At 38.0% G+C, this 27,249-nt stretch overlaps 1 protein-coding gene across 1 annotated transcript in view; it reads right to left on the bottom strand.

The window, feature by feature from the left end:
• Positions 1-2,220: 2,220 nt before the first annotated feature.
• LOC140710698 (uncharacterized) overlaps positions 2,221-27,249 on the bottom strand; it is a 105,215-nt gene continuing 80,186 nt past the window's right edge. The window contains exon 3 of the mRNA XM_073013105.1: positions 2,221-2,496. Within this exon, the coding sequence (XP_072869206.1) occupies positions 2,221-2,496 (276 nt within the window). The remainder of the gene's footprint in view (positions 2,497-27,249) is intronic.

Below are 27,249 nucleotides of genomic sequence, written 5' to 3'. Positions count from 1 at the left end.
CCACCGCTCCCAGCCAAGAGTGTTTCTTAAAGTAGCAACATTTTAACTATCTGCAGATAACACTGGTAACAGCTTCTGCTTCTGTTTAATTTCATAACCCGGGAAAGAAAAGTTTGCTCTTGCTCATGGCTCAAATTCATCACCTTAATGTGGAATCTTCTCCCTTACCTCTAAGAGGAGTAAAGTGGAGGAAACACAGGTTGAGTAACAAGTAATAAGGTGGGGACCAAGCTCCTAGGGATTCAGAATGCTTTCTCTAAAGCAGATTATCCAGCCTGGCATAAGAGCATTTTTCCTCAAAATGAGTGTTGTCAAAGCTGAAACAATCTCTTTAAGTAGAGATTTAATATATTAATATTGAGTTAGAATCTTTGTACAAGTTCATAAATTTAGAAGCACATGGTTAGGGCCTGCTAGTAGAAGCCAAGACCATATACAGAGTGCAGTTTAAAAGGCTCTTTCTGTAAGCAAATAGGATCCTTTCACTATGAATTTTATGGCTTTTCACAGGCTGATACTCAACTAGTAACCAGAGTAAGAACTGTTGTTACCTGATGAGTGATAGATTACTATTGTGATATCTATTAATCAAATAAAGAGTACCTTATATTTTTTCTTGTAGTATTTTCAGAATTTTCTCTTAGATGGGCCAACTTGCTGGGGCAGGACAGTGGATTTAGGAAGACTCCACAGTAGACCGGGAAAGTTAGGACATGTAAGCAAAATATCTGAGGGGTAAAACAGTAGGAGTCAGAGGTCAGCATTGGAGAGGCCCAGGAGCAGTTCCTGAAGACTAGCTTCTTGTATAACTTACATTGTTCAATCTGTATTTCAGCTGGGTTATTGAATAATGGGCCTTCGCCCCTTAGTCTTTGTATGCTGCATTTTCTATTATGTCAAATGTCAATATTCCAAAATCTGAAGAACTAGAGTATCAATAAGGAAAGGCAAATGAGACAGGGATCCAATTCTAGGATGTAAGGAATTATAAGAACTGACCTTTTTGATCAGAATAGACCTGACAATGAGCCTGATGATGCTGTTTCACCAGATTTAGGCTACTATATTGATCTTAAAAACTTCAGAATAAATGAATAGAACTTCCTCTTTTTTTCAGGCTAAGCTAATAAAATAGAATATTATTTAATAGACCGACCAAGGAATTAAGGGGCTTTTCCTTTCATTAAGTTTTTTCCCTTAAAACATCTTAGCCCCAGAGGGAGGAGCCAAAATGGCCTATTGGAAGCAATTGCAGTCCCTGGCACTCACAGTGAGGAATGAAAGGAGTGAGTGAATTCAGCACCTTCAACTGAGATACCTGGGTTCTCACATTGGGATTGACTAGGCAAACAACTGGACTCATGAAGAGTGAAGAGAAACAGGGTGGGGCGATGGCCCAACCAGGAATGGCATGGAGCCAAGGGAACTCCCACCCCCAGCCAAGGGAAGTGGTAAGTGATTGTGTGACCCCACCCAGGAAACCACACTTCTCCCACAGGTCTTTGCAACTCGAGGATCATCCTCTTGTGAGCCCAAGCCACCCGGGCCTTGGGTCCAATACACAGAGCTGTGTGAAGTCTCAGCAGAGTGGTCCCCTAGGCACACACAGAGTTTTCCATATTCTAGCCTCAGGATGCTCAGCAAAGTGAGAGATCCTTCCATGCATGTCCCTAAGAAGGGGGCTGAGTCTGGGGAGCCAAGTGATACTGTTCTGTGAGTCCCAATTCCACAGTGCCTTGCAGATTGAGAACCACTATCTTGGAGTTTCAGCTGGACAGTGGCAGCAGGCTAGAGTCTGCCTGAGTCAGGACAGAGTTTCTTGGGGGAGAGGCAGCCATCATCTCTGTAGTTCAGTAGACTTAGTTCTTTCAGCCTGTAGATTTTGAAGAATACAGGTGATACTGACAAGGAGGGGCCCCCACAGCACAGCACAGCTGCCTTGCCAGATCATGGCCAAACTACTTCTTTAAGAGGTCATACCCCAATACATTTCTCCTCACTGGGCAAGGCCTCCATGTGAGTGCTTCAGCCACTCCAGCAAAGGTTCTACAGACAGAGCTCTGATCTCTCCCAGGGATGAAGCTACTTGGAGGAGGGGCAGCCACATCTCAGTGGTTTGGTAGACTCAGCCATTCCACCCTAGTGGCTTTGGAGAATACACACAGTCCAGACATGGCAAGGTCCTGCCCAGTGAAGTGAACTTGCTCTTCCAAAGGACAGTCAGACTGCTTCTTTGTGCAGGTCCTTGATTCCATTTCTCATGACTAGGTGAGACTTCCCAGAAGGGGTCTTCAGCCACATCCTACAGGTGCGTTTGGGCTGTCCACAAGTCAGTGCGCCCCTGGGACGGAATTGCCAGAGGAAGGACAAGTCTGCTGCCTTTGCTGTTTCATAGCCTTCACTGGTGATACCTCCAGGTATGGGAAAAAGGAAGGCAACTAGGGTCTGAAGCAGATCCCCAGCAAACTGCAGCCGCCCTACAGAAGAGTGGCCTGGCTGATTAAAAATGAACAACAACAAAAGCAAAAAGCCAGAAAGGAGCAACAACATCAAGATCAACAACAACAACAAAAAACCCTCAAAAAAAATTCAAAGGTCAGCAACCTCAAAGATCGCAAGTAGATAAGCCCAAAAAGATGAGAAAAAAAATCAACACAAGAATGCTGAAAACTCAAGAAGTCAGAGTACCTCTTCTTTTCCAAATGACCACAACACCTCTTCAGCAAGGGTGCAGAATTTGGCTGAGGAAGCGATGGATGAATTGACATAATTACACTTCAGAATGTGGGTAATAACAAACTTTGCTAAGCTAAAAGTGCATATTGTAACCCAATGCATAGGAGCTAAGACTCATAATAGAAAAAATATAGGAGCTAGTAGCCAGAATAGTCCATTTATAGGGGAACATGAAGGACCTGATGGAGCTAAAAAACACATAACAAGAATGTCACAATGCAATCACAAGTATCAGTAGCAGAATAGACCAAGAGGAGGAAAGAATCAAATAATTGGAAAACTATCTTTCTGAAGTAAGACAGATAGACAAGAATGAAGAAGAAAGAATGAAAAGGAATGAACAAAACCTCTGAGAACTATGGGATTATGTAAAGAGACTGAACCTATTCTTGATTGGGGTACCTGAAAGAGACAGTGAGAGTGGAACCAAGTTGGAAAATATACTTCAGGATATCATAGAAGAGAAGTCCCCCAACCTAGCAAGACAGGCCAACACTCAAATTCAGGAAATTCAGAGAACCCCAGCAAGATACTCCACCAGAAGATCAATCCCAAGACACATAAGGATCACATTCTCCAGGGTCCAAATTAAATAAAAAATGGTAAGCACAGCCAAAGAGAAAGGCCAGGTCACCTACAAAGGAAAGCCCATCAGACTAACAGCAGACCTCTCAATGGAAACCCTGCAAGGCAGAAGAATGGCAGTCAGTATTTAGTATTCTTAAAGAAAAAAATTTCTAACCCAGAATTTCATGTCCAGCCAAACTAAGCTTAATAAGCAAAGGAGAAATAAAATCCTTTTCAGATAAGCAAATACCAATGGAATTTGTCACCACAAGGCCTGCCTTGCAAGAGCTCCTGAAGGAAGCACTAAATATGGAATGGAAAAACATTACCATCCACTACAAAAACAGGTTGAAGTACACAGATCAGTGATACTATGAAGCAACCACATAAAGAAGTTTGCAGAATAACCAGCTAGCATCATGATGATAGGATCAAATTCATACCTAACAATACTAACCTTAAATGTAAATGGGCTAAATGTTCCAATTAAAAGACACAGAATGGCAAGCTAGATAAAGAGACAAGACTCATAGGTATTGTATTTTCAAGGGACTGGTCTCACTTGCAAAGACACACATAAGTTCAAAATAAAAGAATGGAAGAAACTTTACCAAGAAAATGGAAAACACCCAAAAAGCAGGGATTGAAATTCTAGTTTCTAACAAAACAGAATTTAAACCAAGAAAGATTAAAATAAAATTTTAAAAAAAAGGCAAAGGCATTACATAATGTTAAAACAGTCAATTCAACAAGAGGAGCTAACTATTCTAAATATATATGCACCCAATATAGGAGCACCCAGATTCATAAAGCAAGGTCTTAGAGACCTACAAAGAGACTTAGACTTCCATACAAAAATAGTGTGAGACTTTGACACCCTACTGACAAAATTAGACAAATCATCAAGAGAGAAAATTTAAAAAGATATTGAGGACCTGAACTCAGTTCTGGATCAAACAAACCTGATAGACATAAATAGAACCTTCCTCCTCCAAACAACAGAGTATATACTATCATTGCTACACAGCACCTACTATAAAATTGATCACAAAATTGGAAGTAAAAGATTCCTCAGCAATGCAAAAGAACTGAAACCATAACAAACAGTCTCTCAGATCACAGCACAATCAAACTAGAACTCAAGATTAAGAAATTCACTTAAAACCTCACAACTGCATGGAAATTGAACAACCTGCTCCTGAATGACTCCTGGGTAGATAATAAAATTGAGGCAGAAATCAAGAAGTTATCTGAAACTAAGGATAACAAAGAGACAATGTACCAAAATCTCCGGGATGCAGCCAAAGCAGTGTTGTTAAGAGGGAAATTCATAGCACTAAATACCCACATTAAAAAACTAGAAAGATCTCAAGTTAACAACCAAACATCTCAACTAAAAGAACTATAGAACTGAGAGCAAACACAGCCAAAGGCTACCAGAAGACAAGAAATAACCAGGATCAGAGATTAACTAAAGGATATAGAGACATAATAAACCATTCAAAAATTCAACAAATCTAGGAGATTAAAAAAAATAGATAAACTGCTAGCTATAATAATAAAGAAGAAAAGAGAGAAGAATCAAATAAACACAATCAAAATGATAAGGGGGATATCACAACTGACCCCGCAGAAATAAAAACAACAAACAGAGAATACTATAAACACCTCTATGAACATAAACTAGAAAATCTAGAAGAAACAGATACATTTCTGAACACATACACTCTTTCAAGTATGAAACAGGAGGAAATTGTATCCCTAAATGTACCAAAAATGAGCTCTGAAATTGAGGCAGTAATAAATAGCATACCAACCAAAAAAAGGCCCAGAACCAGAGAGGATACACAGCTGAATTCTAACAGAGGTACCAAGAAGAGCTGGTACCATTTCTACCTAAACTATTAAACAAAAAAATGAAAAGGAGGGACTCCTTCCTAACTCATTCTGTGAGGCCAGCATAATCCTGGTACCAAAATTTGGCAGATATACAATACAACAGCAACAAAAAAAGAGAAGTTCAGGCCAATATCCTTGATGAACATCAATGCAAAAATTCTTAATAAAATACTGGTAGACCGAATCCAGCAGCATATCAAAAAGCTTATCCACCACAACCAAGTTGGCTTCATCCCAAGATGCAAGGTTGAGTCAACATACGCAAATCAATAAATGTGACTCATCACATGGACAGAACTAAAGACAAAAACCACATGACTCTCTCAATAGATGCAGAAAAGGCCTTCAATAAAATTCAACATCACTTTATGATAAAAACTCTCAATAAACCAGGTATTGAAGGATCATACCTCAAAATAATACAAGTCCCATATGACAAACCCACAGCCAAAATCATACTGAATGTGCAAAAGCTAGAAGCATTCCCCTTGAAAACTGGCAAAAGACAAAGATACTTTCACCACTCCTATACAACATAGTATTGAAAGTTCTGGCCAGGGCAATCAGGCAAGAGAAAGAAATACAGTATATTGAAATAGGAAGACAGAAAGTCAAAGTATCTTTCTTTGCAGATGCCATGATGCTATAACTAGAAAACTCCATCATATCAGCCAAAAGCTGTGTAAGCTGATAAGCAACTTCAGCGAAGTGTCAGTATACAAAATCAATGTGCAAAAATCACTAGCATTCCTATACACTAACAGGCAAGCAAAGAACCAAATTATGAATGAACTCACATTCACGATTGCTACAAAGAGAATAAAATACCTAGGAATACAGCGAACAAGAGATGTGAAAAACCTCTTCAAGGAGAACTACAAATCACTGCTCAAAGAAATCAGAGAGAACACGAACAAATGGAAAAACATTCCAGGCTCATAGATAGGAAGAATCAATATTGTGAAAGTGGATACACTGCCCAAAGATATTTATAGATTCTATGATATTCCTATTAAACTACCATGGACATTCTTCACAGAAATAGAAGAAACTACTTTAAAATTCATGTGGGACCAAAGAAGAACCGGAATAGCTGAGAAAATCCTAAGCATAAAGAACAAAGCTGTAGATATCAAGCTAACTGACTTCACACTATTCTACAAGGCTACAGAAACCAAAACAGCATGGTACTGGTACAAGAACAGACACATAAACCAATGGAACAGAATAGAGAACTCAGAAGTAAGACCTCACACTTACAACCATATGATCTTTGACAAATCTGACAAAAAAAAAAGGGAAAAAGATTCCCTATTTAATAAATGGTGCTGGGAGAAATGGGTAGCTATATGCAGAAAATTGAAACTAGACCCCTTCCTTACACCTAAAATAAAAACTAACTCAAGATATATTAATCACTTAAATGTAAAACCCAAAACTTTATAAACTCTAGAAGAAAATGTAGGCAATGCTATTCAGGACATAAGCAGGGGCAAATATTTTGTGAGAAAAATGCCAAAAGTAATTGTGACAAAAGCAAAAATTGACCAATGGTGTCTAATTAAACTAAAGAGCTTCTGTAAAGCAAAAGAAAATATCATCAGAGGAGGAACAGACAACTTACAGAATGGGAGAAAATTTTTGCCATTCATCCATTTGACAAAGGTCTAATATCCAGAGTCTACAAGGAACTTAAACAAATTTACAAGGAAAAAAAAAAAAAAAAAAAAAAAAAACATTAAAAAGCAGGCAAAGGAATTGAACAGACCTTCCCAAGAGAAGACATATATGTGGCCAAGAAGCATGAAACAATCTTAACGTCACTGATTATTAGAGAAATGCAATCAAAAGGACAATGAGATTCCATCTCGCACCAGTCAGAATAGCGATTATTAAAAAGTAAAAATACAACAGATGCTGGTGAGATTGTAGAAAAAGAGGAATGCTTTTACACTGTTGGTGAAAGTGTAAATTAGTTCAACCATTGTGGAAGAGAGTGTGGTGACTCCTCAATGACCAAGAGGCAGAAATACCATTTGACCCAGCAATCCCATTACTAGGTATATACCCAAAGAAACATAAATCATTCTATTATAAAGATACATGCATATGCATATTCATTGCAGCACTGTTCATAATGGCAAAAACATGGAATCAAACTAAATGTCCATCAATGATATACTGGATAAAGAAAATATGGTACATATATGCCATGGAATACTATACAGATGTAAAAGGAAACAAGATCATGTCCTTTGCAGGGACATGGATGGAACATGAAGTCATTATCCTTAGCAAACTAATGCAGGAAGAGAAAATCAAACACCGCATGTTCTCACTTATAACTGGGAGGTGAATGTTGAGAACACATGGACACACAGGGAGGAACAATGCAGACTGGGGCCTGTGAGGGATTGGGGAATGGAGAGCATCAGGAAGAATAGCCAACAGATGCTGGGCTTAATACCTAGGTGATGGGATGACCTGTGCAGCAAACCACCATGGCACATGTTTACATATGTAACAAACCTGCATATCTGGCACATGTACACCTGAACTTAAATGAAAGTTGAAAAAATGGAATATAAAAGTGAAATAACTTATCAACTGAAAAAAATACTTTTTTTTTTCTTTTAGAGCTTGAATCCTCCATTCCAAATGCAGAAATTAATCTACCTCCTTTACTTTGTGATCCCTTTAGGAAATAATACTATTTTATTAGAAAATTAATAGCTTTTTTCCTTTTCTATATATTTATCATTAGACAACTCTCCCATCCTCCTTCATACCCAACCCAGCAAATTCTTGAGAGTGTGTGGAGGGAACAGTTGGCCACAAAGCTTAATGAAATTTCAGTTCACTCCTTTTTCTCCTTTTTTCTAGACATATCCCAAGGAGGAACTATTGTGTGCACATCTTTTCTTTCCAGTTTGTTTCTCCTTGGCCTCCCCCTCCCCATACACTGCCTGCCAGAAGAGTACGTAGAGTAGGCTTTCTTCATGTGTACAAAAGCCTCATGTCAATCACTGAGGGCCCAACTAAGACTCCAGGCCTTGATCTCTGTGTCCATTAGTATTTTAAGCAGTGTTAGCAGTTATGATGAGGAGGGTTCCATCAGAACTACAAGCCTTTGTATGTCCTTCCTGCCACTTGTGTGACTTATGCTTGATATTGGTACTCTCTGCACATAGATTTGGATGCTGAATGACAGGCCTGGACCCCCTGGTCTTTATATGCTTCTCCTTCCCTTATGGCAAGAGTTAGTATAGCTAAACCTGTTTACCATTTCATGGCCCTACTACCTGTGAAAGGGATGTTTGCTTAGGGAAGAGGAATTTGTACTTTTCCATTATGTATTTTCTGCTCGAAAATCTGGGAGCTGATGCTTCTGCTTCTCTGCGATTTTCCGTTTCCTTGATGGTGGCGTGCTATTTATCAATATAATTTTATTAAAATTGGTGGATAAATTTTAGAGATAGAGAAAATAAATTTGGGTAAAAAAGTCTAAATTGTGAATTCTAATCGTTCCTAATAGCACAGAAAAAGACCCCAAACCTCCAATTAAAGGTCCTGACATGACCAAACATCTATATAAAGACAAGATTATTGTTACAAATATACTTGTGCCTTCTCAAGGAAGGTACTACCAAAATAGCTATGTTTGAAGGATTTGCTCTTTTGAAAACAGACAGCAAAAGAATGGGACCTCATAGAATCATGAAATGTCAGAGCTGGCAGTGACCTTAGAAGCTTGGTTCATCTTTCCCTCTGGCTGTCTAGCAAAGGAGTACCTTGCACAATGTTCCTAGTCAGTTAGCAGGAAAGCAAGACTGGAAGTTCCTGTTCCCTCAGCTTCACATAGAGCTCTTTCTACTGCACTCTGTAACCTCCTGGGTTTATCATCTCTCTCTGACCCAGTTGTTACTCTCTCCTCCACACACACACAAAAAACTTTTTACAGATAATCAAACAAGAAAATAATAAATGTCTTTGTCTATGCTATATCATTTTCTCTTTTTTATAGTCAGTTTTTCATTTCAGGAACTTTCTCTTGATGGAGGGTTTTTTTGGTTTTGTTTTGGTTTGGTTTTTGTTTGTTTGTTTGTTTATTCTCTCAGAGTTTAGGACCAGTGAAATCTATAACCTGTATGAAAGGATTTTTGTTTTATTTTTCATAGTTTTTCGTTCAGCATGACGGATATTGTAGATGGGCAAACAGTAACAACTAGCGTTGCTCAGAGACTGGCTGGTAACAATAAATAAACCGGTGTGAGGTACGGTCATTGAAATATGCAGTCTGGCCTTCAGCCTAACCCAGTGTCACATTGTGATGATTTACTCAGGATCACAATGAGCAGAGATGCTGCTATCATCATCCCTTGGCCATCTAACATTATTCTGGCTTCAGTGCTCACTAGAAATTATCTGAGTTTTCCCCCTCTTATTCTACCAGGTGCTCTTCATTCACCCGTCCATACTCCTTTACTCCCTCCATCCCCACAGAATCTGCTAGATTAAGACATCCTGGCTGAATGCTGACCATGTGGAAGCAGTCTCAGTCATGTCTACCGTGACCTGAAGATGTGTCCCAAAGCTTTGTTAACATGACACTAACTGATGGATCATATAAGTTAGGGATATGAATTCTAAGTTTTTCTTTTACTTGTTTACTTGTTCACTATGTACCTATTTATTACTGAGTTTAAACAGCAATTTTCACAGAAGTGGATATTTTGGTTAACATGTTTTTCTTTTCATGCCTGACCCACAAAAGAGATTTTATAAATCATTATGTCACTCCATTTGAATGCCTTCTGGTCATATTTTTAAAAGACCTGTGATGAGAGGCCCCAACACATTGAATAGAAAGACTATAAAAACTACAGAATATTTGGCATAGAAATGATGCATTATTTCATGTTTCTAGTAGAAACCAGGACCTCAGTAATCATACCCCTTGGCTAAGTTCAATGCTATATGTTAAGGAAACTGTCACCCTCCAGTCACATTGCAGATTGTCACTCCTAATCAGAATAAGGCAACCTAGAAACTTTGGAAGAAAATGCTGATGTGAAAAATGAGTTTTGCCAAAGAAAGAGTACTGGGCAAACTCAGGCTGCAAACCCTCCATTCAGGAACCCTCTGAGGTCCTCAGTTTTATCCTCTACAAAATGAGAAGATCTCTTCTCCTAAGATATAATTTGCTTCTGTCTTCCTTGATTACAAACTCTGTAGTTGCTCCATATGCTGGACTGTAGCTTAAAGTCTATAGATATTAACTATGGAGCTATAAATACTTTTTAAAATGATTAGAATGCAAATCAGTTTTTTTCTACATGCTAGTGTCTAATTTTCTCAGGATTGTAGGGTGTCTAAGTTTCTTGGGAGGCATTGTGAAACACTTGGAAGTAAACAAAGTACAAAAATTAATTCAAAAATATTTGAACTGAAAGTAGGAGCCAACAGCACTTTTATCAAGTTGTGAGAAAGACTGTTAGGAAATCAAGCAATGACTTTCCTTTCCTTCACCCCATATCCAATCGGTCACCATATTCTGCCAAGTATTCTCAGACAATATATCTCACGTCTGTTATTTTCCATTTGCTGTGCTTCCATTTCCACTGAAGTCTTCTATCAATTTGCTGTGGGCATATTTTGAAAGCCCCTTGAGTGTTCTCTCTGCCTGCTTCTGTCCATCTTTGCCTATTATATTAACCTTATAGAAATGCAACGTGCTTTAAAGAAAAATGAAGAACAGATTTCTTCTTCAGTGGCTCTCTATTTCTCCTGGGAATAAGGTAAAACCCCATTTGTCTTAAAATTAAAGCTACTTATGCCTTGGCCCCAATTTTAATTCTTTGTCCTTAACTTTTGCTGTCCCCTCACACCTCACAGATATCTTTCTCTCCGGTCAAACAGTTGTATTGACTATGTCCTAAACACAGCTTCCAGTTTCCACTGCTACCACCAAGCTTTTGCCAGTCTTTTTACTTCCTTGGAAATACCCAATCTTACTGCCTTTCCCTCTGCAACTTCCACCCATGCTTCCTAGTACCCTCTCAATTTTATTTTTTTCTTAAAGCATTCTCAAGACACTAAACTTGAAGTGATCTCTTTTTCTTTTAATTCCTTTAACAATTGTTCACTTGGTCATGATTCTTCAATTGCCTTCTTATTAAATTATATACTTGCAATTTTTTATTATAGAAATAGTACAACATGGAAGAATTGTTTAAGAAAGGAGAGGGTGTTTGTGTGAGGAAGGCAAACCAGAATCCAAGGTTCCTAAATGGAAAACTTGCTGTTTGTGTGAGCATAGGTTTTGCATCCAGTGTATCATCATTTATGATCTTTGTGACTTTGGACTAGTGCTTAGCATGTCTAAGTCTCAATTTTCTCATCCAGAATATAAAAACATAACAATCTTATTTCCCAGAGAGTCTATGAATATTACACGGGACAATATATGTGTGAATCAGAGTAGAAATAGCTTAGCCTGAAAAAAGAGGACCAGCAACTTTTTAAATACTTATTGCAATTTTTACATTCCATGTCAGCCATTTTCTATGTACATTTTCAATCGACGATGTTTTCTAAGCATATTTTTTGCCACCATCTTCAGACAGATTATTTGTAATAGTTTTGCAACAGTCTGTAGTGTGTATGGATTATACTTTACCTAAGCCTTTTCCTATTATTAAGTCCTTGGGTTGCTTCCCCTATTCTCTTGTTATTGTAGACAATATTTTGATTAATATTTTTAGGCATAAAGTTCTTGTTGGTTTGGATGATTTTCTTAGAATGAATTTCCAGAAATTATATTTTTGAGGAAAATAATATGCATATTTTTATGACTCTTATGCCACTAGCGATTTAAGGTTACAATAATTTTATACACACATTAGTTCTGTGTATCATCCTCTAATTTGAAACCTTATATATTATTCTAAATAGTATTTATTTGTGTTTTTTTCTGTTTCTTCAAACACTATCATAGTAAGGTTGAACATTTTTTCACATGCTGATTTATTACTATATCCTTTCTTATGGATTGTCTATTTTCTTTACCCATTTATCTCCTAGGTTCTTAATGTCTTTATTTCAATTTCTATGGGCTCATCAAAAAGACTACAAACAGTAATCTTTTGTCATTTCTTTTGCTAGATTTTATTGGTTCATTATTTATTTTTTAATATTTTAAAGTTGTTTTTAGTGTTTTACAGAAGTTTTATGTTTATGTGGAGTTTTCCATGTTGGTATTTTTCTTTGGAATTGTGTTTATTAATTCTCAGACTTCAAAGTTATTCTCCAATCTACTGCCATTGACAGTTCGTTTATTGTTGTGTTACATTATTATTATTATTATTATTATTATTAAGACAGAATCTCTCTCTGTTGCCAGGCTGGAGTGCAGTGGCATGATCTCTGCTCACTGCAATCTCGACCTCCCAGGTTCAAGTGATTCTCCTACCTCAGCCTCCTGAATAGTTGGGATTACAGGCACATGCCACCACACCCAGCTAATTTTTGTATTTTTAGTAGAGACGGGGTTTCTCCATGTTTACCAGGATGGTCTCGATCTCCTGACCTCGTGATCTGCCTGCCTCAGCCTCCCAAAGTGCTGGGATTACAGGATGTTACAGTATTATTTTAATGTATTGTTATTTAACTGTTTTCTATCTAGATTATGAACTCCCTAAATTGAGGTATCCTGCCTTTATGCTATAAAGACAGATCACAAAAAGGACTGGCTTGTGAGTTAGAAAACCTGTACCTGAACCCACATTGTAATTGCTATGTCACTTTTGATGTCAGCTTATTTATCTTATAGGCTCTCTAATAGACTCCCTAAAATTAGAGCCCACCTTTTTAGGGCATATTACAAGAACTTGTACATTAATGTAGGCAGTCAGAAAGAGTTATACATAGGGATCTCAGTCAGATTAAATTATCAATTATCTTTAAAAACTAAAGTATTTTGCTAGTGCTTCTGCATTCACAAGATCTATTTTTCATGCACTTTAGAATTTTTACATTCTTTTTTCAATTTGCAGAGACAATTAAACAACATCCCTTCAATCCAGCATTTTTACTTAAGACCAGGTTTGTCTTGGAATGTTAATAGAATGAAATATGTAAATATACCAACTGTGAAACAAATAGTGTTATAGAAACAATAAACAAAACTCTAAACAAGAATATTCAAAACGAACTGTAGAGAGTGGAGTAAGAAGATGGAAATTATTTTCAGCACTTTTAAGGAGAACTGTCTGTTAAACCAAAATGAAATGCATTTTAAACATCAAATTTTATTATTAATTTATGACTACTGATTAGATAAAACTTTTTTCTTTCCTAAGAAAGGTGATGCATCGTGGCTCACACCTGTAATACCAGGACTTTGAAAGACTGAAGCAGTAGAATGACTGCCAGAGTTCAAGACCATCCTGGGCAACATCTCTACAACTATTAAAAAACAATTAAACAAACAACAATAACAAAAAACTTAGCTGAGTGTGGTGGTGCACAACTGCAGTCCTAGCTATTCAAGAGACTAAGGCCAGAGTATAACGTGAACCCAAGAGTTCAAAGCTACAGGGAAGTTTGATTGCGGTCCTGCACTCTGGGCGACAGAGTGAGATCCTATCTCTCTAAAAAAAAATGAAAGAGATACTGGCAAAGTTGTGGAGAAAAGGGAATGCTTATATGCTGTTGGTGGAGATGTAAATTAATTCAACCACTGTGGAAAGTAGTTTGGAGATTTCTCAAGAAACTTAAAACAGAACTACCATTCAACCCAGCAATTCCATTACTAGGTATATACTCAAAGGGAAATATATAACTCTACTAAAAAGACACATGGTCTTACATGTTCATTGCAGTACTATTCACAATAGCAAAGACATGAAATCAGCCGAAGTGCCCATCCACAGTGGATTGGATAAAGAAAATGTGGTACAAATACACTATGAAATACATAAAAAGAATAAAATTATGTAATTTGCAGCAGCATGGATGCAGCTGGAGGCTGTTAAGCTAAGCAAATTAATACAGAAACAAAAGACCAAATACCATGTGTTCTCATTTATAAATGGGAGCTAAACATTGTGTACGCATGGACACAAAGATGGGAACAGTAGATACTAGGGACACCAAAACAGGGAAAAGGGTTGAAAAACTACCTATAAGGTAGTATGCTTGCTATCTGGGTGGCAGGATCAATTGCACCCCACCCTCAGCATCACACAATAAACCTATGTAACAACTCGCCACATGTACCCCCCAACTCTGAAATAAAAGTTGAAATTGAGAAAAAGAAAAGTAAAAACAAAACACTTAACAACAACGAAAGTAAAGTACCTTCATTCCTTGAAGCTTTTGCTTGTGCTGTTTCTTTGCTCTGGAAAGTCACCCACTCCCACCTGTTCTATCTACTATCATGCATTTGTCTCTATAGGTCTAAATTAAATGGCACTTTAACCATGACATTCCTGATACTTTCTAGTCATGATTAACATCATCCTTTCCCTCCTCTGTGCTCTGGTAATATGCTGTTTCTCTACTTGAATATTTAAAATCACAGAGCTAGAATCAGAGTTAAAAAGGACCTGAGAAATAATTCTGTTCAATCTAGCCCTCTTACATTATAACTGAGTCACATAGTTAATTAGCACTTCCCTTTGTTATTACAGTTATTTGTGAACACACGCATTTTCCCCACTAAACTTACACACTCCTGAATGCTTATGTTTTGTGTCTCTTCACATCTCTCTCAGTGCTCTGCAAAAAAGGAAGTGCTCAAGAAATGCTTACTGAATGAATCTTGCAAAATGAATGGATGAATAAATGAATGGCACAGCCTCTGGCAAAATGGTGACTTTGCTTTTTTAACACCGTCTTAAGTACTGTTCCTCTTTTTTATCATTGGCCACTTCCATTACTTTCTCTGAAACCTAATTTTGTCATGCTGATCCCTGCTACATCTAGGCACTCTGTGATAGTGGCCTCAAGAAAGTGAGGGCAGTCTTTCCATAATTTCTCCATCTAAAGTCTCTACCACCTGTTGCACATAGAGCTGGCCCAGCTAAATCACTTGATATCTTCTGTAGAGCATGTGTGTTGGGGCCTGGATTTTCTTATCCCTGCTGTGTTGCATGACTATGTTGATGAGCTATCAAATCAGACAAACTCCACATTTTTGTGTCATCTGGTTGGGCTGCACTCAGATAAAGTTTTTTATTTCCTCCGCTCAATGCATTTTCCCCTTCTCCCAACCTGTTTTTCCTAAACGAAGAACTTCCTTCTATTTGACTGTTGTTAGTATTTGAATTAATGTAAATTTTTTAACATCTACTCCTATTCCTTCTGGTGGTTTATTGTTTAGGAATTCCACAAAGGGCTAGTGATTTCCCAGGAAATATTGACAATAGCAGAAAGAGACCGTTCACCATGAAAAAGAGAGATATTAACATTGACACATTTGTTTTGAAGGTTTTAAGGATCACTTGGAATAACCAAACTAAATTAAACACTTCAGAAGCTAATGCCTTACTGATATACTTAAAAGTTAGAGAAACAGTAACGGTGAAATGTCAAATGACCACTTATACAGCAAGAGTAAAAAATACAATGATAGGAGGCTTGTTGAGTTGAAAGTCATGTTAACTGTCACATAGTCTAATTTCTGGACTGTTTAATGATTTCGTATTTGCTGGATTATTAGTAAAATGTGTAGAGTTCTGGTGGCTCATGCTTGTAATCCCATCATTTAGAGAGGCTGAGGCAGGATGATTGCTGGAGCCCAGGAGTTTGAGACCAGCCTGGGCAACGTAGCGAGACCTCTGTCTCTATGAAAAAGGAAAATTAAAAAAAATTAAAAAGCCAAGTATGGTGCTGCATACCTGTAGTCCCAGCTACTAGGGAGGCTGAGGTGGGAGAACTGCTTGAGCCCAGGCGGTTGAGGCTGCAGTGAGCCATGATTGCACCACTGCTCCCCAGCCTGGGCAACATAGCAAGAACCTGCCTCAGAAATAAATAAAGAAGTAAAATAAATGCAGATTTCAATGACTTTACTAACCCAGGTGTTTTCAGAGGTTTCATTGTGTGGTTGTAGGCTGGTATGCAAATGTATTTAAAAGTTTATATACACACATTTTGAGCATAGGTTGGGAATAAACTTTGAAATGACTAAAGCCAAAAAATCTGAAAATACATATGAACTCATATCATTTCTCAAAATAAAAGTTGTTAAATTAAAAATGGGAGTTTTATAATTTAGGTTACCTAAATTACAAAACAGAGAAACTCTTCTGATATGTGTATACACATGCATATATGTATTCTTTTCTGTTGTGGTGTTTAGTACAGGAAGTAGGTGAGAACATTCAGCGAAGACAATAAAAGGAAGTGACATATGGCTAAGGCACCTGAAAACTTCAGAAAATGTGATGCTAATTTGGAGTTCAGTAAAGTTTACTTTAAATGTATCTTCAAATCTGTAGTCTGACTTTGTATTCTACTACATAGAGATAGTCGTTGATAACAGAATGAAGGCAAGTACAGTATGCATAATCAAAGGAATCAGGTATCCGAGAAAGAACTGTGAAATTATAACTAACTTAAAACTTTATTTACTTGTCAAAAGATGCTACATTTGATTGCGAGGACTGGTAGTGTCTGTTTTTCTAATTTCTCAGCATGCATATTTCAGTACGTTCAGTGTTATTAAAATACATATGCTCTCTATCTTATAGAAAATTTTGAAAATCAAAAGTTTGAGTAGGTTAAATGCCACAGAGCAACATTTATTTCATACTGTTTGTTGATAAGTTCTAAAGAGGGAAATGGAGATTTCATTAAGGGAACGGAGCTTCATATGTACATCCTCTTTTGGGGAGTTGTCATACTTCTGTGTCAGGATGCAAACGGAATGGGGAGGAGGAAACGGAGTATTTGACCAATCTTTTCTACAGATCACTACAAATAGGTAAATTATATAAAAATTAAAATAAGTAAATCTGACTGAATTTTACACTCCCATCCCTTTTTCTACCTCAAAGAAACAAATTATTTTAATGCTCTTTGGTAGAAAGTGCATTCCCATATTTTCCCCATATTTTTATGTTAAATTTCACATTATGTAAGATAACATATACTCACAGCTCTAGTGCATACTTATACAGTGGGCTTTAAAGAAAATAAAACCAAACAATTATTAAAGAATTTTCTGTTTGATTCCTTGCCAAGTGTTTTATCTCTACATCTAGATTTACCAGTTGTTTTTATAGAGATAATGACTTTTAGATTAAATGTTTCTTGAATGTGAAAATATGATAATATCATGATTGGTTCTTTGATGAGATAATGCTTAAAGAATGAAAAGAAGAAAAGAATCAGTCAGAGAACAAACATTTAGAACCCATGTACTCTATCACATGATTTCTCATAAACTATGCTTGTTCTGTCTTCCATAATAAATAAGATATTCTTGCCAGTCATTTTCTCTAAGACTTGGACACATTATGTCATCTTAAGCAAATAATTATACTCTAACTCTTATCCAATCTCTTTAATTTTAGCATTTACTCTGAACTGTGAATATTTAGAATCCATATTCCTAAAAATTTATACTTATTTTCAAATGTATATGGAAGTGATAGTAAAGTAGAAAGGGTCATTTGAATCACAGTGAACTCTCTTGAATTCATACTAAAATTTAAGGACTGCATACTCAATATTTAGCATATACTAAAAGTAATTACTGGGTCATTCAGAATTAGAGCTCTTATCATACTGAAATCACAAAATAACTGCCAAAACACTTGGTTTTACAATTCTCTTCTCTGTGTGCCCCTCCTGAATCTTTCAAAAAATATTATGAGATCAACGAAGGAAAGGCACATGGGAGAGGTCACTAGAGTGAAATATGTATGTGTGTAGATGGAATTGGTGGTAGTGGAGAACATGAGACAATTTGGTTTCAGGTGACCTGCATAAAAGTTAACGACAAAAGCATTCTAGAGAACCTTTTAATTACTAGGTTGCAATGGACCTCCAAACAGTGGCATCATTACAGATTTATAGAAACCATGTGAAAGGGTGCATGCTTAAAGTGTAATTACTTCAGCACCATAAATACTGCCCTAAAATAAGATAGCATCTAATAAGATGGATATATATAAAATCTTTCAATAGTCATGCCCAAGGCTAATAATAAAAAATAGTAAGAGCATTAGTGGTAAGTTTAACCTTATCCAAAATATTATTTTTGAGAATCTTGAGAGAAGAAGAGCAAGATGGCAGAGTAGAAAGCTACCCCAATCGCCCCTTCCACAAAGACACCAAGTGAACTACTATCTACACAGAAACAAACAAACAAACAAACAAAAAAACCTTTGGCCAAGCTTGGTGGCTCACACCTGTAATGCCAGCACGTTGGGAGGCTGAGGCGGATGGATCACTTTAGGTTAGGAGTTTGAGACTAGCCTGGCCAACATGGTGAAACTCCATCTCAACTAAAAATACAAAAATTAGCTGGTGTGGTAGCACATGCCTGTAATCCCAGATACTCAGGAGGCTGAGGCAGGAAAATCGCTTGAACTAGAAAGTGGAGGTTGGAGTAAGCCAAAATCGGGCCACTGCACTCCAGCCTGGGTGACAGGGTGAGATTCTGTCTCAAAACCAAAAAAAATAACAACCAAACAAACAAGAAAACAAACTTTCATGAGAACCAAAAATCAAGTGAGCACTCATAGAATCTGGTTTTAACTTCATATCACTGAAAGAGACACTGAAGAGATAGAAAAAAACAGTCCTGAATCACTGATGCCACTGCTCCCCTATCCCCAGCAGCAGAATCATGGTACAGAGAGCATCTCTGGGTGTTCAGGGAGGCAGAACACCGCAACTGTAAGGCACTGAACACAGTGCTGCCCTGTTAGAGCAGAAAGGAAATCCAGATCAAACTCAGCTGATGCCTGCCCACACAGGAAACATTAAAACCAGCCCTAGCCAGAAGGGAATCACCTGTCCCAGCAACTAGAACTTGAGTTCCTGAAAACCTCACCACTGTTTGCGGGCTACAACACTCTGAGTCTCCAAGTAAACTCGAAAGACATTCTAGGCCATAAGGACTGCAAATATTAGGCGAGACCTAGAGCTGACTAGGCCCAGAGATGATGTACTGGAGGGGCACGGGGCATACTAAAACACAAGCTGGGGCAGCCAAGGTAGTGCTGGCATCACCCCTCCCCTAACCCCAGGCTGCACAGCTACAGGCTCCAAAAGAGACTACTTCCTTCCGGTTGAGGAGAGAAGAGGGAAGAATGAGAGGACTGTGTCTTGCATCTGGGATATCAGTTGAGCCACAGCAGAATCGGGCACTGATAAGAGTCGTGAGGCCCCCATTCCAGGCCTTAGCTCCTAGACAACATTTCTAGACACACATTGGGCCAGAAGGAAACCCATTGCCTTGAAGGAAAAGACTCCATCCTGACAGCATTTGTCACCTGCTAAATGAAGAGCCCTTGGACCCTGAATAACCAGCAGTGATACACAGTACCAGCAGTGATACACAGTACCAGCAGTGATACACAGGTACTACATCAATGACCTTGGGTAAGTCTCTGAGACTTGCTGGCTTCAGGTGAGACTTAGGACATTACCAACTGTGGCGGCTATGGAGCAAACTTCTTCTGGAGAAAAGGAGAGGGAAATATAAAGGGTACTTTGTCCTGCACTTCAGGACACCAGCACCACCACAGAGGAGTAGAGCACCAAGTGGGCTCTTAGGGTCCCCGATTCCAGGACTTAACCCTTCTACAGTATTTCCGGACCTGCCCTAAGCCAGAGGGAAGTTCATTTCCCTAAAGGTTGAGTCCCAGGCAAGGCAGCATCCACCACAAGCTGACTTAAGAGACCTTGGGCCTTAAGAGAACATCAGTAGTAGTATTACAGTACTCCTTATGGCCTGGAGTTCTGGTAGCTTAAGGGGTGAGGCTCCTCTGCCTTTGGAAAGGGGAGAAAAAGAAAGGGAAGAGTGAGAAGGACTGTGTCTTGTGATTTGAGTGCCAGCTTAGCCGCAATACAATAGAACACTAAGTAGACTTCTAAGGATTTTTACGTCAGTCCTACACTCCTGGATGGCCCTTCTGGACACAGTCGGGGCCTGGGAGACCACACTGCCCTAGGGGAAGGACACAAGCCTGGCTCACATTGCCACTTGCTGACTGTAGAGCCCCAGGGCCTTGAGTGAATATAGGCAGTAGCCAGGGAGTCGTTACAACAGGCTATGGGTGAGATTCAGTGCTATGCTGGCTTTAGATCTGACCCAGTGCAGTCATAGTAGTGGTGGTCACATGAGTAGTTGTGTCTTTTTACCCCCAGCTTTACGTGGCTCTGAGCGGAGAGAGAGACTGTATGTTTGGGAGAAAGTAAGGGAAGAGGACAAGTCTCTGCCTGGTAAACCAGGGAATTCTCTTGAATCTGGTCAAAGACCATTAAGTCAGTACCTCTATGAGCTGCAAGAACCACAGCATTACTGGACTTGGGGTGCCCCCTAAAGCAGATATAGCTGAGATCACAAAACCCAAGTCCTTTAAACTATCTGGAAATAATTTCAAAGAAGGATGGGTACAAACAAGCCCAGAGAGTGGGCTATAATAAATACCTAATACCCCAATGCCCAGACACTGAAGGCCATGTACTAGCATCAGGGCATTCAGGAAAACATGACCTCACCAAATGAACTAAATAAGGCACCAAGGATCGATCCTGGAGAAACAGAGATATGGGACCTTTCAGACAGAGAATTCAAAATAATTGTGTTGAGAAAACTCAAAGAAATTCAAGATGACACAGGAAAGAAATTCAGACTTTTACCAGATAAATTTAACAAAGAGATAGAAATAATTAAAAAGAATCAAACAGAAATTCTGGTGCTGAAAAATGCAACAGGCATACTGAAGAACACATCAGTCCTTTAATAGCAGAATTGATCAAGCAGAAGAAAGAATTAGTGAGCTTGAAGACAGGCTACTTGAAAATATACAGTCAATCCCACCAACAGTGTAAAAGTGTTCCTATTTCTCCACATCCTCTCCAGCACCTGTATGGCGATTCCTCAAGGATCTAGAACTAGAAGTACTATATGACCCAGCCATCCCATTGCTGGGTATATACCCAAAGGAATATAAATCATGCTGCTAGAAAGACACATGCACACGTATGTTTATTGCAGCACTATTCACAATAGCAAAGACTTGGAATCAACCCAAATGTCCATCAGTGACAGACTGGATTAAGAAAATGTGGCACATATACACCATGGAATACTATGCAGCCATAAAAAAGGATGAGTTTGTGTCCTTTGTAGGGACGTGGATGCAGCTGGAAACCATCATTCTCAGCAAACTATCGCAAGAACAGAAAACCAAACACCGCATGTTCTCACTCATAGGTGGGAACTGAACAATGAGATCACTTGGACTCGGGAAGGGGAACATCACACACCGGGGCCTATCATGGGGAGGGGGGAGAGGGGAGGGATTGCACTGGGAGTTATATCTGATGTAAATGACGAGTTGATGGGTGCTGATGAGTTGATGGGTGTAGCACACCAACATGGCACAAGTATACATATGTAACAAACCTGCATGTTATGCACATGTACCCTAGAACTTAAAGTATAATAATAATAAAAAATAAATAAACAAGGAAGGAAGGAAAGAAAGAAAGAAAGAAAGAAAGAAAGAAAGAAAGAAAGAAAGAAAGAAAGAAAGAAAGAAAGAAAGAAAATATACAGTCAGAGGAGACAAAAGAAAAAAAATAAAAAACAATCACGCACAACTAGAGGATCTAGAAAATAGACTCAAAACAACAAATCTAAGAGGTATTGGCTTTAAAGAAGAGGTAGAGAAGGAGATAGAAGTAGAAAGGGAGAATAACAGAGAACTTCTCAAGCCTAGGGAAAAATATCGATATCCAAGTACAAGGTTATAGAACAAGTCAATTTAACCCCCAAAGACTACCTCAATGCATTTATTAATCAAAATCACAAAGATCAGGGATAAAAACCAGATCTTAAAAGGGGCAAGAGAAAGGAAATAAATAACATACAATAGTGTTCCAATACATCTGACAGTCGACTTTTCAGTGGAAACCTTACAGGAGGAGAGAGAGTGGCATGGCATATTTATTGTGCTGACGAAAAATAACTTTTACCCTAGAATAGTATATCCAGCAAAAATATTCTTCAAACATGAAGGAGAACTAAAGACATTCCCAAAGAAAAAGAAACAGCTGAGAGATTTTATCAGTGCCAGACTTGTCCTACAAGAAATGCTAAAGAGAGTATTTCAATCAGAAATAAAGTGACACTAATGATTAATAAATAATCACTTGAAGATGCAAAACTCACTGGTAATAGTAAGTACACAGAAAAACACAGAATATTATAGCACCCTAATCTTAGGTTTGGAGCAGTGGTTCTAAATCAGGGGTTATTCAGAGGCCATTTGGCAATGTCTGGAGACATTTTTGGTTGTTACAACTCGGAGACAATTACTATTGGCATCTAATGGGTAGAGGCCAGAGATGCTGCTGAACATTCTGCAATGCACAGGACAGCCCCTACAACAAAGAATTACCCAACCCCAAATGATAGTAGTGGAGAACCCTGGTTTAGTGAGTCTTGACAAATTAATATCTTCAATCTCTGCTTTCTCCTACTTTAATGTATCCTGACTAGATGACTACTTTCAAGACACTTGAGTGCCATGGAAACAATCCATAGTCCAGTGCCTCAATGTTCTCCTGGGTTACTTAACCGGTGTTCGCCAAGTCAGAAATAGTAGCTCCTTAAAGTTTTGTTCATAGTAAAGCAGATATGATTCTATTATTGAACGTTCCAATCAAAAGACATGCAAATGAATACAATATATTTACAGAAAACTCCTGGAGGTATTTAAAGCACCACAGACTTACAATTCTTCATTATGATCCCTTCAGTAAACATATTTAAGGATCCCTGAACCATTTCAGCAAATGTTTCACGAAACTAAATAGAAAAGTGGTTTTCCCTGTCATCCTTTATTATTTTCCTCTTTCTTCCTTGGACCTCTCCCTTCTTTTCCTATTTGTCTTAAAACAGGCTTTCACCGTTTTTCCTTCTCTCACTCTTCCAGAAGGGGGCAGGACTTTCTGACCTGAAATTCCTTTTTTGCTAAGAACTTGATCCTAAACATGAAAATAAGGACTTGAGTAGGAGGAAATCAATGAGTACACATGTACATAAATATGGAAACAATAGACACTGAGGACTCCAAAAGTGGGGAGGGAGGGAAGGAGCAGGGCTAGGGTTGAAAAACTACCTATTGAGTACTGTGTTTACTATTTGGGAGATGGGTTCAAAAGAAGCCCAAACAATCACAAATGATAAGGGGGTTATCACCACTGACCCCACAGAAATACAAACAACCATTATAGAATACTGTAAACACCTCTATGCACATACACTAGAAAATAAAAAAAAAATGGATAAATTGCTGGACACACACCCTCTCAAAATTGAACCAAAAAGAAATTAAATCCCTAAATAGACCAATAACAAGTTCTGAAATTGAGGCAGTAATGAATACCCTACCAATCAAAGAAAAAAAAAAAAAAGCCCAAGGCAAGACAGATTTACAGCTGGATTATATGACAGTTACAAAAAAGAACTGGTATCATCTTTACTGAAAGTATTTCAAACAATTGGAAAGGAGGGACTCCTCCCTAACTCATTTTATGAGGCCAGCTTCATCTTGATACCAAAACCTGGCAGAGATACAACAAAAATGAAAATGTTAGGCCAACATCACTGATGAACATCAATGCAAAATTCTCAATAAAATACTGGCAAACCGAAGGCAGCAGCACATCTAAAACCTTATCCACCACAATAAGTTGACTTCAGCCCCGGGATGTCAGGTTGATTCAATGTACACAAATCAATAAATGTGACTAATCACATGAACAGAACTAAAGACAAAAACTACATGATTATCTCAATAGATGCAGAAAAGATCTTCAATGAAATTCAACACCACTTTATGTTAAAAACTCTCAATAAACTAGGTATTGAAGGAACATACCTCAAAATAACACAAGCCATATATGACAAACCCACAGCCAAAATCATACTGAATGGGCAAAAGCTGGAAGCATTCCCCTTGAAAACTGGCACAAGACAATGATGCCCTCTCTCACCACTCCTATTCAACATAGCAGTGAAAGATCTGCATAGGGCAATCAGGCAAGGGAAGGAAATAAAGGGTATTCAAATAGAAAAAGAGGAAGTCAAATTATCTTTGTGTGCAAATGACATGATGCTGTATCTAGAAAACTCCATCATCTCAGCCCAAAAGCTTCTTAAGCTGATAAGCAACTTCACCAATGTCTCAGGATACAAAATCAATGTGCAAGAATCACTAGCATTCCTATACACTAACAGGCAAGCAAAGAGCCAAATTATGAATCAACTCCCATTCACAATTGCTACAAAGAGAATAAAATACCTAGGAATACAGCTGACAAGGGAAGCGAAGGACATTTTCAAGGAGAAATACAAACAACTGCTCAAAGAAATCAAAGAGAGCACAAACAAATGGGAAAATATTCTGGGCTCATAGATAGGAAGAATCAATATCGTGAAAATGGATATACTACCCAAAGAAATGTATAGATTCTATGCTATTCCCATTAAACTATCATTGACATTCTTCACAGAAGCAGAATAAACTATTTTAAAATTCAAAAACCCTAGGAGAAAATGTAGGCAACCCCATTTAGGACATAGGTACAGGCAAAGATTTAATCATAAAACACCCAAAGCACTAGCAACAAAAGGAAATATTGACCAATAGGTTCTAATTAAACTAAAGAGCTTTGGCAAAAGAAACTATCATTAGAGTGAACAGACAACTTTCAGAATGGGAGAACATTTTTGTGATCTATCCATCTGACAAAGATCTAATATTCAGAGTCTACAAGAAACTTAAATAAATTTACAAAGAAAAAAACATTAAAAAGTGGGCAAAGCACATGAACAGACACTTCTAAAAAAAAGTATGTATGGCCAACAAACGTGAAAAAAAGCTCAACATCACTGATCATTACAGAAATGCAAATGAAAACCACAGTGAGATACCATCTCACACCAGTCAGAATGGCTATTATTAAAAGTCAATAAAAAACAGATGCTGGCAAGGTTGTGGAGAAGAACGAACACTTTTACACTGTCGGTGGGAGTGTAAATTCGTACATATACACGATAGGATACTATGCAGCCATAAATGGAACAAGATAATGTCCTTTACAGGGACATGGATGGAGCTGGAAGCCATTATTCTCAGCAAAGTAACACAGGAAGAGAAAAACAAATACCACATGTTCTCACTTTCAAGTGGGAGCTGAATGACGAGAGGACACTGACACACGAGGAAGGACAACACACACTGGGGACTGTCGGGGGTGGGCAGGGAGAGAGACCATCAAGAAGAATAGCTATTGGATGTTGGGCTTAATAGCTGGGTGATGGGTTGGTCTGTGCAGCAAACCACCGTGGCATACTATTCCTATGTAACAAAATTTCACATCCTGCACCTGTACCCCAGAACTTTAAAAAGTTGGAGATAACAAAGAGAAGCAAAATCAGAAAATAAGACGACAGAAGTTGATTTGAAGTACTTCCGTTTTTATATAAATATTAGGGATACTTTTCTTTACAAGACAGATAGATATCAGGTTTAAAGAATCAAATTTCCTTAAAGTTGTACTCTATCTAAAAAGGATACTCAAATCAAAATAGCACAAAAGTTAAAAATGGAGGGATGGCAACAATATCAAACTAAATTAAAGTAGAAGTCATATTTTACTATAAAAATGAAATTAAAGCCAAAAACATCAAACATAAAAAAGAAGCCAAAACCCCAGCTCTTTGCAAGATACCTATGTAACAAACCTGCACATGTACCACCTGAATCCAAAATAATAAAAACAAGAAGGAAAGAAATATATAAGGACATGGAGATGAAAATCAGACTACTCCAGGCAACTTTGAATGTCTGTCTACCTCATCATAGCATGTCACAAATTTATTCACATTTTGGCTTTTATTGTTGTGGTTTAGGACAGTAATTTCCTTAGGTTTGGCTTGTAAAATTAAGGTCTGCTTGTGCTGGGTTAGTCACTAGTTACATCCCTGGTTAAATGATAGTGATCAGAGAGAGCTCCTTGAGGGATTCCTATTTATCTTTGTATCCCCTGCAACACTTATTAAAATATTTTGAATGTGAAAGAGATAAAGATGTTTAACTAATTGAATTGAACTTCTTTTTTGAGAAGCTTAAGGCATAACGTATCTCCAAAGACCCCTCAATCTAGTTGAAGACGGAAGCAACAAATGAAAATGTCACCAGTAAAACACACCAGTAGCAAGGCTAGTGGTAAAAACAATAAATGCCATGGATGTCCAGAGGCAGAAAAGCTACTTTCACCTGGAAAGGGACATTCATTCTTAAAAGGCCACTGTACAATATGTTTTATAATCCTAGAGTCCTTCACATTTCCAATTCCAGGTTGCAAACATCTTCAAGGTCATTAGCTTCATCCATATCCCACCTCCTCCCACCAGCTTCCCTATTTGCCAAATGTTAAAATGTTCTCCACTATCTGCCAGATGACAGTGCTGGTAATGGAGGAAGCTTGATGACCCTGGAACATACCCATATTTTAAATTATTCATTTCCTCAACATTTCTTACATTTCCAAAGCTGCTTCAGATTGCACAGTATCTCAATATAGAACTTCTCAGAAAAGGTCAGGTTACTGAGAATAGTCACATAAATTTACTGTTATTTTTTCTTATGTATTTTGAAATATTTGGCCAACTTTCATTTGTTAACGTCAAGCACCCCTTTGAGAGTATAGCCTATATTCCTCTGAGGGTCTTTGCTGCTAAAAGTGTTAAAGTATTGAACATCTGGAAGTCATGCAAGGTCCCCAAATAAC

The sequence above is a fragment of the Chlorocebus sabaeus genome, chromosome X (assembly GCF_047675955.1).
Source record: "Chlorocebus sabaeus isolate Y175 chromosome X, mChlSab1.0.hap1, whole genome shotgun sequence".
Classification (NCBI taxonomy): domain Eukaryota; kingdom Metazoa; phylum Chordata; class Mammalia; order Primates; family Cercopithecidae; genus Chlorocebus; species Chlorocebus sabaeus.
The sequence above is the reverse complement of the archived record's forward strand: the minus strand, read 5'-3'. Positions and strand labels throughout refer to the sequence as shown.